This window comes from Schistocerca americana, chromosome 8 (genome assembly GCF_021461395.2).
Source record: "Schistocerca americana isolate TAMUIC-IGC-003095 chromosome 8, iqSchAmer2.1, whole genome shotgun sequence".
Taxonomy (NCBI): domain Eukaryota; kingdom Metazoa; phylum Arthropoda; class Insecta; order Orthoptera; family Acrididae; genus Schistocerca; species Schistocerca americana.
The window spans coordinates 133,993,213-134,011,398 of record NC_060126.1 but is presented as its reverse complement, the minus strand read 5'-3'; the positions used below and the strand labels follow the sequence as shown (position 1 = coordinate 134,011,398).

At 43.0% G+C, this 18,186-nt stretch overlaps 1 protein-coding gene across 1 annotated transcript in view; it reads right to left on the bottom strand.

Moving 5' to 3' along the window:
* The window catches only part of LOC124545497 (farnesol dehydrogenase-like), a 60,686-nt gene extending 42,777 nt beyond the window's left edge, over window positions 1-17,909 (bottom strand). Inside the window, exon 1 of the mRNA XM_047124439.1 lies at window positions 17,775-17,909. Coding sequence (XP_046980395.1) covers window positions 17,775-17,906 — 132 coding nt within the window. The 5' untranslated portion in view covers window positions 17,907-17,909. The remainder of the gene's footprint in view (window positions 1-17,774) is intronic.
* Window positions 17,910-18,186: the final 277 nt, after the last annotated feature.

Genomic DNA, 18,186 nt, shown 5'->3' with positions numbered 1-18,186 from the left:
TCGTTTTCTTTGACACCAAAAGAATTGTGCACAAAGAATTCGTCCCACCCAACCAAACGGTGAATTCCGCGTACTACTGTGTCGTTTTGCGACGGCTCCGTGAAAACGTGCAGCGACAACAGCCCGAACTTTGGCGACAAGGAAACTGCCTGCTACATCGCGACAACGCGCCCTGTCACACGTCCTTGCTCACCACGACCTTTTTGGAAAAAAACAGCATGGCGGTTGTACCCCACCCACCACACTCGCCAGATTTGGCACCTTGCGACTTTGCGCTATTCCCAAAACTGAAACTCAAGTTGAAAGGCCGTCGGTTCGGCACTCTAGACAGGATTCAAGAAGAATCGCTGTCGGTGATAAACACCCTCAAAGAACAGGACTTCCAGAAAACGCTTGACTAGTGGCAGACGCGCTGGGACTGGTGTGTACGTGCGGATGAGAACTACTTCAAGGGTGATGGTGACCATTAGTCCAAAGGTAAGGTTTTCAACAGATGGCAGCACCAGTCCCGAAAATTTTGGATAGCACCTCGTACACTCATGTACAAAAAAGACAGAACACCTTAAACCACTGGAGATAGGACATTCATATTCACAGGACATGTACATTAGTATGTCCTGCAGAAGTGGTTAGCATTTCAGTCACCTCAATTCAGCATGTGTACTGTTGCCTAGCAGGGTCAGGGTCTGTCGTGGGCCCCAATAACTTGTTCCATGCGTAATGGTATCGACGCGCATAAGGCGCGAATGGCATCCTGTGGTACAGTCGTCCATGCTGCATTCACCTGATTCCGAAGTTCATCTGTGGCCGTTGGCACTGGGTCACAGTACTGCTCCTATCATTTCACCGTATCCCACACATTTTCGATTGGTGACAAGTCTGGTGATCTGGTGGGCCAGAGCAAACGGCTGACATCCTGTGACAAGAAGAAGGCACGTGTTGGTGCAGCAACGTGGGGCCTTGCATTGTCTCACTGAAAAATGGCGTCTGGGTGTTGTGCAGAAAGGGTATGGCTACAGGTTTCAGTATGGCCTGGACACACACCAGCTGTGATTTGTGGCTGTACCCAATAGCAATCCACACCATAAGGCCTTGAGCTGAAGCTGTAATACATCACTGTGATGCCGCTCCCCTTGTTCGCAGCGAACCAAAACGCGACTATGATTAGCAAACAAACAGAATTTGGATTCATCTGAAAACACTATCTGATGCCATTTCTGCCCCCAGTGACGCCATTCCACACACCTTTGGCGTCTAGCACGTTTCTGCACATTCGTCAAACATAGGTGGAAAGTGAACGAAGTGCACATAATCCATGCCATAATAAACGGCGATAGACTATCACTCCTGATAGTGTACGATGTGTTACACTGTTCCACTGTTGCGCCAGAGCCGAGGAGGACGCAAATCTGCCCTGCAATGCCATTCGGACGAGGTGTCGATCTTCTCGGGGGGTGGTCTGGATGATGGGACCTGAACCATCTCGTCGTGTTCTGCAGCCTTCCATGAATCATTCTGCAAACATCCCTTGCACTGCCGAAACCCTTGGACCCACACAAGCAGCAGTTTCTCGGATGGATGCGTGGCATTCTCTCATGCCAATAATGTGCCCTCATTCCAATTGACTCATTTGACGGTACGGTTCGCCCATACGTCTGCGAGGCATCCTGCACGTCCGATCAGGTCACATTGGTCAGTTGCTCTTCCTGTGCCCCCCCCCCCCCCCCCCCCCCCCAAATCCCCCCGATTACCTCTCCCCCCTGTAGGGAATGTGTGTACCCGAACTGTCTGCGTGTAATGTGATTCATTTGAAAGTGTGCGAAAGTTTCCTAAATGTTTGCGAGTCGTGCAGCTGAGGCGGGACAGCCGGTATTCACGTGGTGGGATGTGGGGAACTGTCTGAAAACCACACACAGGCTGGCCGGCACACCGACCCTCGTCGTTAATCCGACGGGCGGATTCGGTTCGGGGTCGACGCATCTCCCCATCCCAGAAGTGGCGCCTTAAGACGCACAACTATCTGGGCGAATGTACTCTGCATATTGAATGCAAAATATAATTGTAATTCTGTAAGGGCCTAGTGGCTTGCACGTTTTTAATAGTGTCAATTTTTCCGTGCTGAGGATGCTTATCTCAATATCTCCTATTTGTGTGTGTGTCAGCGGGCAGGCGCGGGGGGGGGGGGGGGGGGGGGGGCACAGACGGTGAAACATTGGTGTAGTAGTATCCTCATAAGTGGATTCATTTTTAAATGCAGCCACAAAAAGCCTGTATTGCGGATGCACGAATTACCTAAGCTATAGGGGAAGCCCCCTGACACATGCCGCCCACAAAAAGCTTTGCAACGTCCTCATGACTATTTAAGTCGGCCGGAAACCTCTTTAGACCATGGGATACCACTGCATACAGTCATCCGAAATGTTTGTGGATTGAGTGGAATAGAACCTGGATCAATGTCGTCGATTTCTCATCGCCAATGACTGCAGGATTTACATGATTCCTGATGATTATCGTAGAAGAGGCGGCCAGGTACCAACGCATGTGTCAGGCTGCAGTCCCACGGATTTTTCAGGGTGGTCGGTCAGTCTTATTTTGGGCCAGTATCATCTACAAATCTCAGACACCTCTCATCGCTGTCGCGGGTAATTTCAGGGCTGTGCAGTATCTGGACAAGATCCTCCATCCTACCGTCCAGACTCATTGTCGATTTTTTGGCGACGGGTTCGTCTTTCAAGTCGATGATTCACAAGTACACCTATCCAAGTCAACCAACTGGAATAGCCTGTGCTGCCTGCTGACATGAACCAGATTGAATGTTCTTTGGACCAGTATGCCCCTGAAGAAACCCTCCTCACATACTTAATGACTTCAGGAGGACGATGACGAAAAGTGGACAGGTTTGAGCAGCGATGTCTCAACTACATTGTGCACAGCATGCCAAGGAGGCTCCAAGCATGTTTCAGTGTACTAGGTGGAGCAATACTAGCAGTATGTTTTGATTTCACGGATATGCAAAGATATCCACTTTCAGAGAGAATGCCTTTTTTACTATTTTTTTTTTCATTCAGAGTAAAATTTTTCCCCACTGGCTTATTGCCTCATCCTCTTGAATCTAAACTCACCAACGCTTGCAGATATGCAGGTGTATAAAACATTTTTTGAGCAGTTTGGTTGACGAGGTTCGAGAATTAGCTCGTACACTAAGCCGTTAGCATTTAATGTCTTGTGCTTGCCAAATCGATGGTGGAATTTAGTGTTCCCTTTACGCTTTCTCTCCAAAATGCCACTGCTGACAGTGTACCTAAGTGTATGTATATAACTCCTACAATTTTTTTAGGGAAATGTAGAGATTTAAAAGCTCCTACAATGAGGCCCACTCGTACTCATTATCCTATCCGTTCCCTCATCTTGGCAGACAAAAAACATTATATTTGAGAGGTCAGTTCGTATGACTGCCATGCGGAGCATACTGGTTCATTGTCCAGTTAGGCCAGGGATTTTTTCTTGGTGGAAGGACTGTAATGGACTGCCCTCAGCTTCTAGAGCCCAACTGAGGAGTTGTTTGAGTGAGAGGTAGCGGCTCCATTGTTTGATAAATTGACAAAAGGCCAGGAAAGAGTTGTACTGAACCCCACACTCTCCTTACAACATCCAAATGACATCACTCACAGACGATAAGTTAATAGTACTGGTCAGCTCTGACTTGTCTGTCGAGGTCGGACCACAGAGCTGGAACTATACAGTATACAATGGTCCAAATTGCCTGATGGGTATTGTGTTCAGTGGGGACTTTCCGCCATACAACGTTTCGTATCTCCATAGGCGTGATAACATCACGAAATCGTTATTATCAGCCCATAGTATTATTATACTAGCTGGCAGTGTCTCGACTACAAGCATGGGGAACTGAACCTGAAGAGGGAATGAAATTTGACTTGCAAGTCAATCTAGAGGGGAGAAGAGAGTTCGAACAATGCGTAAACAAGTGTACAGAGCAAACCCAACATGATCATAATGAATGACAGAATAAACTAAGTATACGGAAAACACAGAATGGCGGAAGACAAAGGTCAGGTCCGAGGTAGTTGATGTCTAAGAACTAGCGGACCAGGTCTACTGCTGCCAGCAGGTATACACTCAAGTCAGTGGCTCTGCCGATGAAATCTTAACGCACACATTTTGTGACAGAGTTCTGCAATATTCTCCTGGGTTACCCATGCCACGCCATCTGAATCCATCTCAGTATCTGCTAACCCCATCCCTGTAAAAAGGTCATGCAGGGCCGAAAATGGTCAGGTGGCATAGCTACAGCATGAAACAAGAGATGACGTGAGATTTCCTAGCAGCAGATCGACCACCACAGGAGAGAATGTCGATACACCTGGCTCCACTGATGGGGGAAAAAATTCTGGAGGCTGGGGAAGGGTTGGTCCACTGGCATCAGCAGGGGAGAGGTCTCATCCACTGGCGAGTGGAGAATGGAGAACACTGGTCCAAATTTCACGGGCTCTGCATTGGCAGTCATGAGAGCTGCTCCCAACAGCTCCCTATTCTGGAATAAAAGATAGGAAATCGGAAGGTGCAATGGAGGTAGCAGTGGGTGAGCACACTCGCACAATTGGGAGCCTCCCAGCAGGACAATGCTGTGACTGACCCCATCGACTGGCTAGCTTGGAGACAGTAGTGCAGAGGATACAATGAGTTGCACATATAACTGATTCAAATGATGAGTCAACTGCTCCCAACCAGTATCTACTACAAATAAGCGCCAGCCTTAGTTGCCCACCATGACGCCTAGCAGCCACCCCTGCTGCCCTGCTACTGGCCAGAAGTCCAGGGCCAAATGATAGCTCTATGAGAAAAATGCGTGGGCCACAATGGTCCAGGGCATCCATCTCAGGGTACAACAGATCCAAAAGACCAGACATCTGACGCCCATGCAAACATTGCGCTATATTGTACCCATTAAGAAGCATCATCCAGTACGTGGGAAGAAAGCTAGACAGCACATTGTCATGGAATGAGACAAACGCAGTTCTTCATTTGGGTTTTGAATGTTTACCTGATTCACTCCACCTCTGAGTTAGAAGCCGGGTGAAATGAGGCGGTAGTCAGATGCTGGATACCTACGTGACTGCAAAAATCTGAGAATTCCTGCTACATAAAGTGTCAACCATATACAGAGACGACGATCTGGGGAGATCACTTGATAGCAAAAGTGAATGACAACATGCAAATAGTTGTAGCGGACGTTGTAGAGGACAGGTTGGCCACATGTGGGAAATTTGGCAATGCATCACCCACCAACATTCACGTGATTCCCAAAAGAGGGCACGCAAAGTCGAAGTGTTTCCTTTCCCATAGGTGCTCCAGAACTGGGCAGATGTGGCGTCACAGTGATTCCGCGCACAGACCGCACAAGCCCACACACAGTGTCGAATCATGATCGATTGTCAATCAATACACATGACGCCATGCCAAAGCCTGGAAAATACGCCAGAGTGACATATGCAGTATATACAAGTCATCCACAATGAAACAGAACAGTCCTGCTTAATCCATACAAGATTTGATTACATGTTTTGAATGGAAAGCTGGAATATAAATTGCTCTGTGGCCAGCATTAGACTCCCTAGACAATACTGAGCGTATCTTGCAACTGAAGAAATGTACACCACACCAAATTTGCTCCTGAAGGAGTGCATTTGGGCCATTCCATTTGGGCTACTGAAACTATTTTCCAGGAAAACGGGATGGTAGCCATGGTGGCTGTGAACCCCCATGCTGTCAAAGGAAGATCCAGCAATATCTGGTGCAGGTTACTCTCCAGTGTGAAAAATAGAGCCTTCTGTCAATCAAACTTTGGATTGGGCCTGGCCAGTGAGCACGATAGCACTTCTGCACTATCGTGCTGTGCAGCAGACCAGTAATGAATGCTGTAGCAATAAGTACTGAGAAAGAGGGCCCACTTCTGCAACTGATGGACATTCCGATTTGGTAGCTTAGAGTGAAAGCTGGATAAAGAAACCAGGTATTTTTGGTCAATAATGAGCAGAAACTTATTTCATACAAAAAAAGCGTGAAAATTTTTAACGCCGAAAAAGATTACCAACACCTTTTCCACCTGAGAGTAATTAACGCTGCGCCTCTGATAGCACCTTCAGTGCATATAGTCCAGTCAGATAGCATATATACCTTGCAAAAGGTGGGGTAGAAGAGTTTATTTTTAAACTCGTTCATATGGTTGGAAAGATTAGAAAATCGAGTTTTGCCAACAAAATTTCGCTTGGGAAAACTTTCTGCAGTCAAAAAACTTGGAAAATTTCAAAATATCTCAGGTTTTTTGCTCCTATCGTTTTAACGTCTATTTTCTTTTTTAAAGAACACAAAATTCTCTAAAAATTTGATTCTTGTCATTTTTTTATACTCCCAATATCTAAGGCGCTACAGCGCCTCAAAAAATACCATTTTTTCAAATTTTGAGCAAAGTGGCAAGATACCTTATTTTTGAACACTATTTTTTCAGTTTCTGTTTGTGCAGTATAAATACATTACACATCATGTTATATGTTGGAATTTACCACCTCACATTCAGGTATTCAATTTCTCTGTATGCAACATGAAGATTGCTGGGCACCCAACTATTGTGATTCTTACATCACTACCTGAAGTTCACTATGGGCCACCTCAGCCCTGGTATTTGTAAAACTATAAATATAAAAATACATCATTAAGAGACATAGACACACACACACATACACACACACACACACACACACAAAATAAATTGTCTCAGGAAACTGAACTAGCTGCTCTGAAAATGGTTCAAATGGCTCTGAGCACTATTGGACTTAACATCTGTGGTCATCAGTCCTCTAGAACTTAGAACTACTTAAACCTAACTAACCTAAGGACATCACACACATCCATGCCCGAGGCAGGATTCGAACCTGCGACCGTAGCAGTCACGCGGTTCCGGACTGAGCGTCTAGAACCGCTAGACCACCGTGGCCGGCAACTAGCTGCAATGGGCAACCTAATTAGGTAGGTAATTATTCTTGTGTGTAAAAGCCACACAGTTGACATTAAAAATAATTAGCTTTATTACAGTTAAAATGCATTGTCAGTTACTAAAAAATGTTGACGGTTCTGGGTGTGTAATACTTGTAATATCGCACTTTAGCGCACTTGGGACAGATATGAGCATCACTTCCAACGTTTTGAGGGGCCAGGTTCCTCAATGTCACCAGAAATACCTTGAGTTACGGATTCAGGGTCTGTACATATAGTTGATCCCAGATTGACCTCTTCTTTAAACAGCGAGTCAGCCTCAGCAATTTCGTTGATTTCGTCACCGTTTTCCTCAACGTCCTCCTTAATATCTTCTTCACTGTCTTCATATAAAAATTTTGGCACGTTTTCACAGTTGACCCCAATACGTTTCTTGCAAATTGAAGAACATTTCAAACCCGCTTTTCTGCAGGAGCACGCTCCGCCACAGTTCAGCTTGCATGAGTATGAAACAATGTGAAGAAGTGCTTCAGGTGCTGGATCTTAGCTCATTATAACGTGTATTGGACATTGGTCACTGTGATTCCAGCCCCATTTCTCAGGAGGTTTCCAGTCTCCCATCCAGCTTTGGACTTGTTGATAAGTCCGCAACGAATGATGTTGTGCAGCATCTTGTGTAGGTGGCAACCGTGCAAGATTCAGTTTGCTTTTTGTGGCAGACTTGGCGAATAGCTGGTACCGCAAATGGTCTAGTGTGTGGGAACTGCTGACACCTCCACTATACAATGCGATAGTAACCTGTTCTCCTGCTGTTATTATTTCTTCACGGGTAGCATGTGGTTTATTGAACGTGCAAAGCGCTGAGATTAGGTGTTCATTTTTCGCAACGATATTGCAGCACTTAATTTTTCCTTGACCAAAAAAAGCGGATGTTGTATCACATCCGCTAAAGGCGTGAGTGAACAGAATATATTCACTGTCAAACTAGTAAGATGCAGTGAAAAACCACTTGTCTTCTGCATTTCCTCTTCCTGGCTTTAAGAAAAATAAATTTTCAATGCCTTGTCCCAAACCGGTCATGAGCACAAGCAGGTTAACATCTTCTCCTACAATGACAACACTCCCAAAATCTTTGGTTCTTGAAATGGCAGATGTTACAATCATAACGTCAGCATCTTCTTGTGCCTGGAGAACTTCAATGCTACACTCCAGAAATTCCTTTTTAAGAAGCGTGATCAAATGCATCTTGTTTCGTTCGTTGTACAAGAACTTGTCCTGAGGGACTTGGTTCACCATCTCTGATTCAACCACAACGTCAACCGAAGAATGTTTTTTGGACCTACGAATCCTCTCAGCACTCTTTGTGCTACATTTGTCTCCCTCACATGGATACCCATCATATACAATAGCAAATTGAGATCCAAAATGACGTTGCAGGTAAGAAACATAGCTTTGGGCTATTGACTTGAAGCAAACATTTCGAGTCCAAGTCACTTTGTGGATAAGGTACCCTCCATCAATGACAAAAAATTTACTCGGTCCACCTGACTTCACATCTTCCACTGGAACGAAGGCATTGTAGAATGAAGATTTTGTTCCTTTTCGCATTCCTTTTTCTGAGAATAGGGACATTGGGTAAGGAGCAAGTTCATATTTCAGAAAGGCTTTTAACTCTTCTTCACTTCGTTTCATTAAACAAATCCTTTGGAAAAGAGTTAAAGGATCAACAGGAGTAATTTTAGTGCTCCCAGCTTTTACAGAGTTGAACGCAGAAAGGAGAGTCGCAACTTTATCTTTTCTACGGAACTTTACATCGTAGAAATTGTCACCAAATTCAGGAAGGTCAATCTCCACAATATCCCTTGCCTTCCAGTACAGAGGCTTATCAAATGTGACAAAGCATGTAGTCTGATTATGTCTTTTACATGCATCTCTAGCTATCATCAGAGCAGTATATATGGTGTCATAATGGGTTGTGATGAATTAAGAAATGGAAGACACTTTATTTTAGAACGTTCATATTCTTTGTCAGCCGTCAAGCGTTCCATGTAATCATTCCATCCTGAAACAACTGCATTCTGAGACCATTTACAATATAACCACGTAATTTCCGCTGTTGAGATGACGATCACACCTTTTGCAGGAGCAATTATGTCCAAATCTTCAATTTTTATAGTCTTCAGCCCTCCAACTTGTGTTCTGTGGAATGTCTGTATGTCATTTTTTCCGGCTTCACTAACGAATTGAGCTGAGGGACGATGATTCAGCTTTTTAATATTTTTCTGAGAAAGCAATGCATCATGAGGAGTAACGCACATTATACCTCCCATTGCATGTAAAGTACCAGTTCCATCTAGGGTGTTTACATTGAAATCTGCATTATCAAACACAAATTAGCAAAACGCGTCACTTAGTTGTCTTTCGTTGTCAAGCTGAAGGATTGAAGACACTTCCAATAGGGCAGCTTCCGTATAAGATGCTGCAAAGCCAAGGGAAGACAAAACCTGGATGAGATGTTTTGAGCCAAACTTCCGGTGCAAGTGTGCACTAATAGCAGTCAAAAGTGATGAAATAAATGAACGTGGCCTCGCAGCACTTATGAGTGCATAAGCAAGAGAAACACACATTTTCCCCCATTTTCTGGGAGACCGCTTGTGTTTCAAAATTATAGTTTCAAAGAGCAATCTTACAGATTCTGTTATGACAGACTCTACATAACATAAAAAATTATCAGAGGGAGGGTACTGTTTTACATCGCACTCTACTGATCTTATATCGTCTAATATGATATTTGCAGCTGCTTTAACGATTCGTAGTCTTTCTTGCGGAGGATCTGAATTTCTTTTGGTGTACCAATTTTCATTGAGTAATTGGTGCCCAACAATCTTGAAACATACGACTGCTGGCTTTGAAGCTGTTTCAGCTATCACCACATCGTCACCATATTTCTGGAAAAGGCGAGCCTTGACAGTTCGAATATTAGGACGAGGTGATGTGGGTATTTACTCTAACATATCGTCCATAGAAAACTGACATTCTTCTGTACTGGTTTCCAGGTAGTCAAATATAGCCTCCATGTCTTCATCTACTTGTGTTGCAGGTCGGTAACCTCGTTTCTGTCCAGTAGCTGAAACACAGTGAAAGAACTTTCTGTAACAAAATCTGTGGTACCACCCATCTGCAGCAACCAAATCATTTACATTTTGAATCTGCTCTATCACTTGTTGACCAAATTCATCACCATGTCGTTTAGCCTGTTCTAATACTGTCGATTGCACTTCCAATTTCATTACTTTGTAAACAAAATTTCGTTTGGCGTATGGTAATCTTAACTGCTTGGTTAAAAAGTCATCAGAATTCCCTTTTGCACATAAGAAGCATTTCTCTTTGAAACTGAACTGACCTTTTTCCCGCGACCGACGTAGCACGCCTGTTGGTTCCTGAGGATGTCGAAGGCTAGCTGCTATCATTCTCTCATTAATGTACTCCTTGTAGCATGCTTCATGCACCATCACTTCACCGAGCGTTTTCAAAAAACGGGTGTTAGCAGACTCCCTGCGTTTAGCACTACAATCGATAAGTGTGCTCAGTCCTTTCTTTTTCACATTGCGTTCACCACTCACCACAGTTTTTTCGCAAATGAAACACAAATTCATGTCAGACATACTCATTTTAGCACCACAACATACACTGAATGGAAGCGACTCCAAACTGTAGGACCCTTATTGTTGTGTGCTAATAGCTGTCAGCGCGCTGTGAAAAATCACCAGAGATAATCGCCTTCCGCCCGCCAAAGAATAAATACGCTTTTGTCCGCTAAAGAACAATTCCTACATACTTTTTCTTATAACTGATCATTAACGTCAATCAACTGTAGAAAATGTACGGCACCTGCATGCAATCGTATTACATATTGTAACACAAGTAAACTTCATGCAATCCGACGTCACTGTGTTCGTAGTTACTGAATATGATGCTGTTTGTCCTGGTCCTGCAGCAGAGTGAGATGGTAAATTCCAATGAATAACATGACGAGTAATATGTTTATACTACACAAATAGAAACTGAAATAACAGTGTTAAAAAATGAGGTAATTTGCCACTTTGCTCGCAATTTGAAAAATTGGTATTTTTTGACGCGCTGTAGCGTCTTAGATACTGGGAGTAGAAAAAAATTCTAAGAATCAAATTTGTGGAGAATTTTGTGCTCTTTAAAAAATAGACGTCAAAGCGGTAGGACAAAATGAAACATATATTTTGAAAAAACTGAAAAAAGCCAGATATTTTCGAAGTTTTTTGACTGCAGAAAGTTTTCCCAAGAGAAATTTTGTTGGCAAAACTTGGTTTTCTAACCTTTCCAACAAAATGAACGAGTTAAAAAAATAAAATCTTCTACCCCACCTTTTGCAAGGTACAGGCTTTTTTCTGACAGTTTCACTGGACTAATAAGTGATAGTTTGCTCGGGCTCATCTAGATTCTGATATGATAGAACCACACCAGTGCGATACTGGGACCCATCAGTGGCCAGGGTTAGCGGTTACCTGGCGTAAAGGAAGCCAACAGGCAACAAAAACACTGCTTCAGATAATGAAAATCCGCAAACCACACGGATCTGTTGCCATTTTGGCGAAGCGGATTAAGAGGATGGCAGTTGTGTTCGGCCTGGGGAACGAACTTTACATGCCAAGAAATCTTTCCCAAAAAGACTGGAGCTCCTTTAGGTTCCTGGGATCTGACGTGCTAGTCCGTAGGGGAAACCACCTGCAGATTTCGTAAATGTGTGGAGACCCTGACCTAGATGTCATCGAAGTACTTTACGTAGCAATAAATGTTCTGATTAAACTGTTCCAGATATCACTGACAAATTCTTGGCACAGACGAAATTCCAAAGGGGAAAGCGATTAAACTGGTAAAGTTAAAAAATCCAAAGGGGGTCGTGAGTACTAATTAATCCAAAGAAACTGCGTCCAACGGCAACTGCAGGCATGCGCCACGCAAGTTGATGAGCAAGAAATAAAGCCCACCTGGCAACTTCGCCAACTCCTCCTTCCTCAGAATTGGATACGAGTCCAACACTGCTCGTAGACAGTACGTTTAACATCACCGCAAAGGCGCCCGGCGCCATCTGTCATCTGGATCACCACCGAAGGCATGGCCCACTAGCTTAGCAGAATAGGAGAAATGACACCAAGGTCCTGCCAATGCTGCAGCTCGGACCTTGACCTTGCCGCGCATGGCGAAGCATCTGCATCGATCTCGATGTCTTCTGGCGGGTATACGAAATAATGTATCAGAAACAATATTCAAGTAGGTAACATATTACTATGTAAGAACTGAAAATACATTCTTGCATTAATTGCAGTACCTGGAGGAAGGTTTAGGCAATGATTTTCATCATACATTAACAGGTCCTGCGTTGCCAGAAGTTATAACTTATTGTTAGGTTTCGGCTGGTGCCATATTTACACTTACAGAAACCTGTGGCAAATACGATTGTCTCACGAATATGCCGACAAACGACCTAAAAAACGATGAAGGTGGATCTCTTCTTTCGAAACTGCATACGTTGTAATAAACTAAATTTAGAATGAGTTGTCAGACTTACTAACTATAATGTACTAAATTCTTGTAATTTTTGTGCATCTTATTTTGACATTGTAATCTCCATTGATGTTAAGATCATAAATACTCAAAAAATAAACTGCTAATCGAATTCAGAAAGAATACCTATCTTAACAATGCAAGAATAAAAGTTACACCCTCATAAACTGCCATGCACCTATAAATGCAGATAACAAAAGAAATCTGGAGAAAGTGAATAAATTCTGCGATCTTTTAGAATCTGAAATTTCTATCATACCTAAAAAACAGTACGTTAATATACTTCTTGGTGATTTCAATGCGCAAATTGGGAGGGAAAAGAAATTTAGGACTATTGTAGGTGAATATCCAGCACACTGAAGAACAAATGGAAATGATGAAAGATTGATCAATATGTGTAAAATGTTCCAGGTAAAACTCATGTCCACACATTTCCTCAAACTACCAAGAAATGCCAAAACTTGGAGACATCCAAATCCAAACCTAGAAGAATTTCAGCTGGATCACATAGCCATATATAAAAGGTATATCACGGAAATTATGAATGTTAAAACAGTCAGAAATGGGGAATTCGACTCAGATCATTATCTCTCTAAGATTAAAATAAAATTTCTCCCATCTAAAACAAAAAAGGTGACCAAGAAAGTGATCACATACAACACCACACACTAATATTACAAAGGAAAATATAGAAAAATTTAGAGAAGAATTTGAGACAAGTAAAGAAGGAGATTGGCGTGAACTCCAGATATAAGTAAATCAAGCACCAGAGAAAACTTTAGGATTGGCCAACAATTAAAAGAAGACATGGTGCAATGAGGAGTGTGAAGAAACACTAATACAAAGAGTTCAAAAACGGAGAAAATGGAAATGTTCTAAAAAAGAGGAAGACCTTGAACAATTCAGACAACAAAAGAAAGAAACATCAAAAGTAATCCGGAAATCGAAAGAAACTTTGAAAATGGTTGAAATGGCTCTGAGCACTATGGGACTCAACTGCTGAGGTCATTAGTCCCCTAGAACTTAGAACTAGTTAAACCTAACTAATCCAAGGACATCACAAACATCCATGCCCGAGGCAGGATTCGAACCTGCGACCCTAGCGGTCGTGCGGTTCCAGACTGCAGCGCCTTTAACCGCACGGCCACTTCGGCCGGCTAAACTTTGAAAATTCTCAGCTTATTGAAACAGAAGAAAATTTCACCAAAAATAATACTGGAAATTTTTACCAAACTTTTAAACACATACTTAAAGGATATCAGACACCAGGTATTTGTTTCAAAGATGAAAATGTCAAAATGGGATTAAATAACAAAGAAAATTGTGCAATTTAAGCAAAATTTTTTATAAAGCTGTTAAACTGTCTAGTTCCAACAGATAAATTAGAATTTCCAGTGACAAGTAAAAATCTAGAGAAAGATTTCCCACCAACAGAGTTATAAATTCATGAAGCCATCAAAACACTCAAAAAGAATAAAGCAAGTGGTGAAGACTCGATTACAGCGGAATTATTGAAGTGATCAGAAACAAAGTTCATAAAGGACCTATAACAGCTTCTTAAGAACATTTGGAAAACTGAAAAGATTCCAGTTGAATGGAAAACAGCATTAATCCACTCGCTACATAAAAAGGGAGACAAACAAAATGTTAGTAATTATAGAGAAGTGTCACTTCTTCCAGTTGCATACAAAGTATTATCAAAAATTCTCCTGAACAGAAAGGTAGATACTTTAGACAAACAACTGGGAGAATATCAGGGTGGTTTTCGAAAGGGAAGATCCTGTGAAGAACAAATTTTAAACTTAAGGTCAATAATTCACCATAGAATGTTAACCAGCAAACCAATAATAGTGTTAAAAAATGGTTCAAATGGCTCTGAGCACTATGGGACTTAACATCTGAGGTCATCAGTCCCCTAGAACTTAGAACTACTTAAACCTAACTAACCTAAGGACATCACACACATCCATGCCCGAGGCAGGATTCGAACCTGCGACCGTAGCGGTGACGCGGTTCCAGACTGACGCGCCTAGAACCGCTCGGCCACACCGCCCGGCAATAATAGTGTCATTTATTGATTTCAAGAAAGCATTTGATTCTACAGGCAGAGAAACAAGAGATAAGGTCATTAGAGAATCTGATGTTAAATCAAAATTAACAAATATAGTTCTTGAACTGACCCTACTACTTATCTTAGAAAACAGAATTTTATGGGAAGGGGTTACTTAAGAGGGATACGTAACATCCAGTTAACTTTGCAATAAAAACTCAACAAATAAGACCGCTGCGGTTTATCCACAGAAAGAAAAGAAGTAAATGTCCTGTAAATGTGAAACTAACATAAACTCTGATCTTGAAAGTTGGCGTAACACATAGATACTTCGTTTCAGCGAAGTCATCAGTTATGTTATCACAATCATGTTTACAATTTACACTTAAATTTACGATACAGACAATGCGATAAGTCTAATTTGTAAAACGGTAGGCGCGAGATGATTTCTAATACTTTTATAACATATATCGACCTTTCGACAGCACAGCTAAAAACCGCCATCGACAGGTGTATTCTGAACGAAACCATGACGTCGGATATAATTCTTCTTCTTCTTTTTCTTTCAGGAAGAACGTAAGTTTCAATGGTAAGTAGACGCAGCGATGAGCATTGTCAACCAAAGCAACGCCAGCTTTTACACGAATCGGTACGAAACACAACTATATATCAGTTGCGGTAAGCGACATTATGAGTCGCCCTATAACTGAACTCAACAATGAACAAAATCCTACTTGCCGTCCGTATATTCGAATTACATGCAGTTTTGTGTGTGCGTGTGTGTGTGTGTGTGTGTGTGTGTGTGTGTGTGTGCGCGCGCGCGCGTGTGTGCGTGAGAGAGAGAGAGAGAGAGAGAGAGAGAGAGAGAGAGAGAGAGACCAGGGTAGGGGAGACGGAGAGACCAAGTCTACTGAAAATACAAGCCCCGTCTTTTTCGGCGTCTAGGTGGCCACTGCTTAAATCCGGCCCTGATTGAAAACGCTGCTTAACTGCCTTTGCACGAAGTGCCAGCGAAACGCCATCAGTGCCGTATTACAGTCGTTGTTTAGATCCGGCGATAAGGCGTTAGTTTGGCACTGTTCGTGGTACAAGAAATAAACCGAACGGTTTCTGTCTCTCTTCTACACTCTTCAGAACGCGTTTAAAATCTTGGAGTTCTTCTGTGAAAAGCGACGACTTGCAGAGATGTAAACAAAAATGAAATCCGGAAAAATCTGTGTTATCAGCTACCGACGCGCGGGGCACAGAAAGTAGCATGGACCCGAGTGGAACGGCAAATGCTGGAAAGGCGGCGGCACCGTTAACTGAACAGCACTGCTGGATCACCGACTCACCGACTTGCGCTGCCTCCTCTCTCTCTCTCTCTCTCTCTCTCTCTCGCCCCGGCGGATGCTGTCCGTGTCCCGTTCGCTGCTGCCTTGCTTGCCTGGGTCAGAGACCGCTTCACCACTTCCTTGTCCGCCCCCGGTAGCAGAGTGGTCAGCGCGACAGACTGTCACTCCAAAGGGCCCGGGTTCGATTCCCGGCTGGGTCGGAGATTTTTCTCCGCTCAGGGATTTGGTGTTGTGTTGTCCTAATCATCATAATTTCATCCCCATCGACGTGCAAGTCGCCGAAGTGGCGTCAAATCGAAAGACTTGCACCAGGCGAACGGTCTACCCGACGGGAGGCCTTCGTCACACGACATTTCATTTACCACTTCCTTCAGAAAGATCATTTCAACAGCTCGTGTCGTCTCGACTCTGATTGGCTGACGTTGGCGGCACGAAATTTCACCTCTTTTCTCGTGAACAACTACGCCACTTCCTCACCGTCAGTATATTTTCGCGATTCTCGTTCCTGGGAATGAAATGTGAATATAGGAAGTCAAACTAATGAAGCATAGTGAATGGATTACACTCTGTGGAAACGAAATATAGAGATCAAATCATCTTAGTATGGAGTAATTCAGCAGTAATTTACCCATAACATTCATGTTAATTGGTAATTTAGTCATTTTGCGCCTTAAAAAAACTGGTGCGATTCAATACAGTACATATAGAGTACAATGAGAAATTTTTAATCATACAGAGGCATGTACATGGGTGTCCGCAGATTTATCAAAGAGGGGTGAGATTTTATAACTGCCATATTTGAGACAACTTATTCAGTGAGCTTGGGATTTAAATTTGACAGGAAGGGCAAAAAAATTTTTGTATCTGAAACGAGTGACAGGTACCCCCGCAATTTTTTTAAGGTAGATTACTTTGATACCTAAACAGTAAGGATTTCACTAATATACGCAAAGTACATATTTGTATATTATTAATAACAATAGAAATGCTATCTTCGTAATTCTTCGATGCGAAATTGCATCTTCCTTACAATTAAACGCTGGTAGTCCAAAGAGTTACCCATAAAAATATTTATATAATAAGAATGTTTGATGACATGGAAAATTAAAATTTTTGAATTGGGAAAAAGTGAAAATGAATGAAGAAATCCTGTTAAATCACAATAACAAAGAAAAAACATCAAGAAATCCCACATTAATACTCTTAAACGTGAAGAACACTTAGACTCTTAACGGAATTTCACATCGTACCATCTTATTGGATTTATTGCATTATTTGCATACCTTCTATTTTTTACTTTCGACTGGCGTAATTTGTTTAGAAAGCTATATTTTTTATTTTTTTGGACTCTTTGAGTAAAGTGTAGCCCAGGGCCAGCTGTCAGCTAGACAGCGGTCGGTAAGCTTCTCGAAACCATCCCGAAATAGTCCGGTACAGACCACTTTCAACAGCCTAGGATTGAACTAGGCGGTCCTCGCCCCCCCAGTCTGCCAACCAGTATTTTCTGTTACCCTCCTCAAATTTTAAATGTATGGTTTAGTAGAACCACAGAGATGACAATTTCAAATCCGTTCTAAACTTTTTCGCCCTTACATGCACCACTTGAAACATTGAACTCATTAACCCATTTGTAAAGTAATCAAACGTTTGAAGCTGTTTTATACGCGGAAGATCGATTCTTTGAAGAAACGGGGACAGGGGATGGGGTGGGGTATTGGTACTTCAGAATCATCGACTTCTATCGTCATAAAAGTGTTTAGCATGAAAGAAGGAATGACCTGCAGCTTGTGGAGGCGACGACCGAGTCCCAAGACGCGCAGCCCGCGTGCTGCGAGGCGCGTCGCGACGGCGGCGCCGATGCCCGCGCTGGCGCCAGTGACCAATGCAGCCTTCCCTCGCCAGCGCTCCATGCCACGGCCTTCCGCCAACTGCGCCTCTTGTCTCAGCACCGCTGAGGATGCTGAGGCAGCGGCTGTGCGCGGGGTGGGAGAAGCAGACGGAAACGGGTTACCCACTCCTGGCACCTGCAATGCGTTCAGGTCAACCCAGGTTACGCTACCTGGATTCAACTTTCCATTCATCGATATTAAATATGACATTGTTCAGAAACCTCTGTGTGGTCTAGCAGGTGGTATCGCTGGTTGCATAACTGGAGTTTGTAGTCTGGCCCGACAAACGCATAGGCCAGGA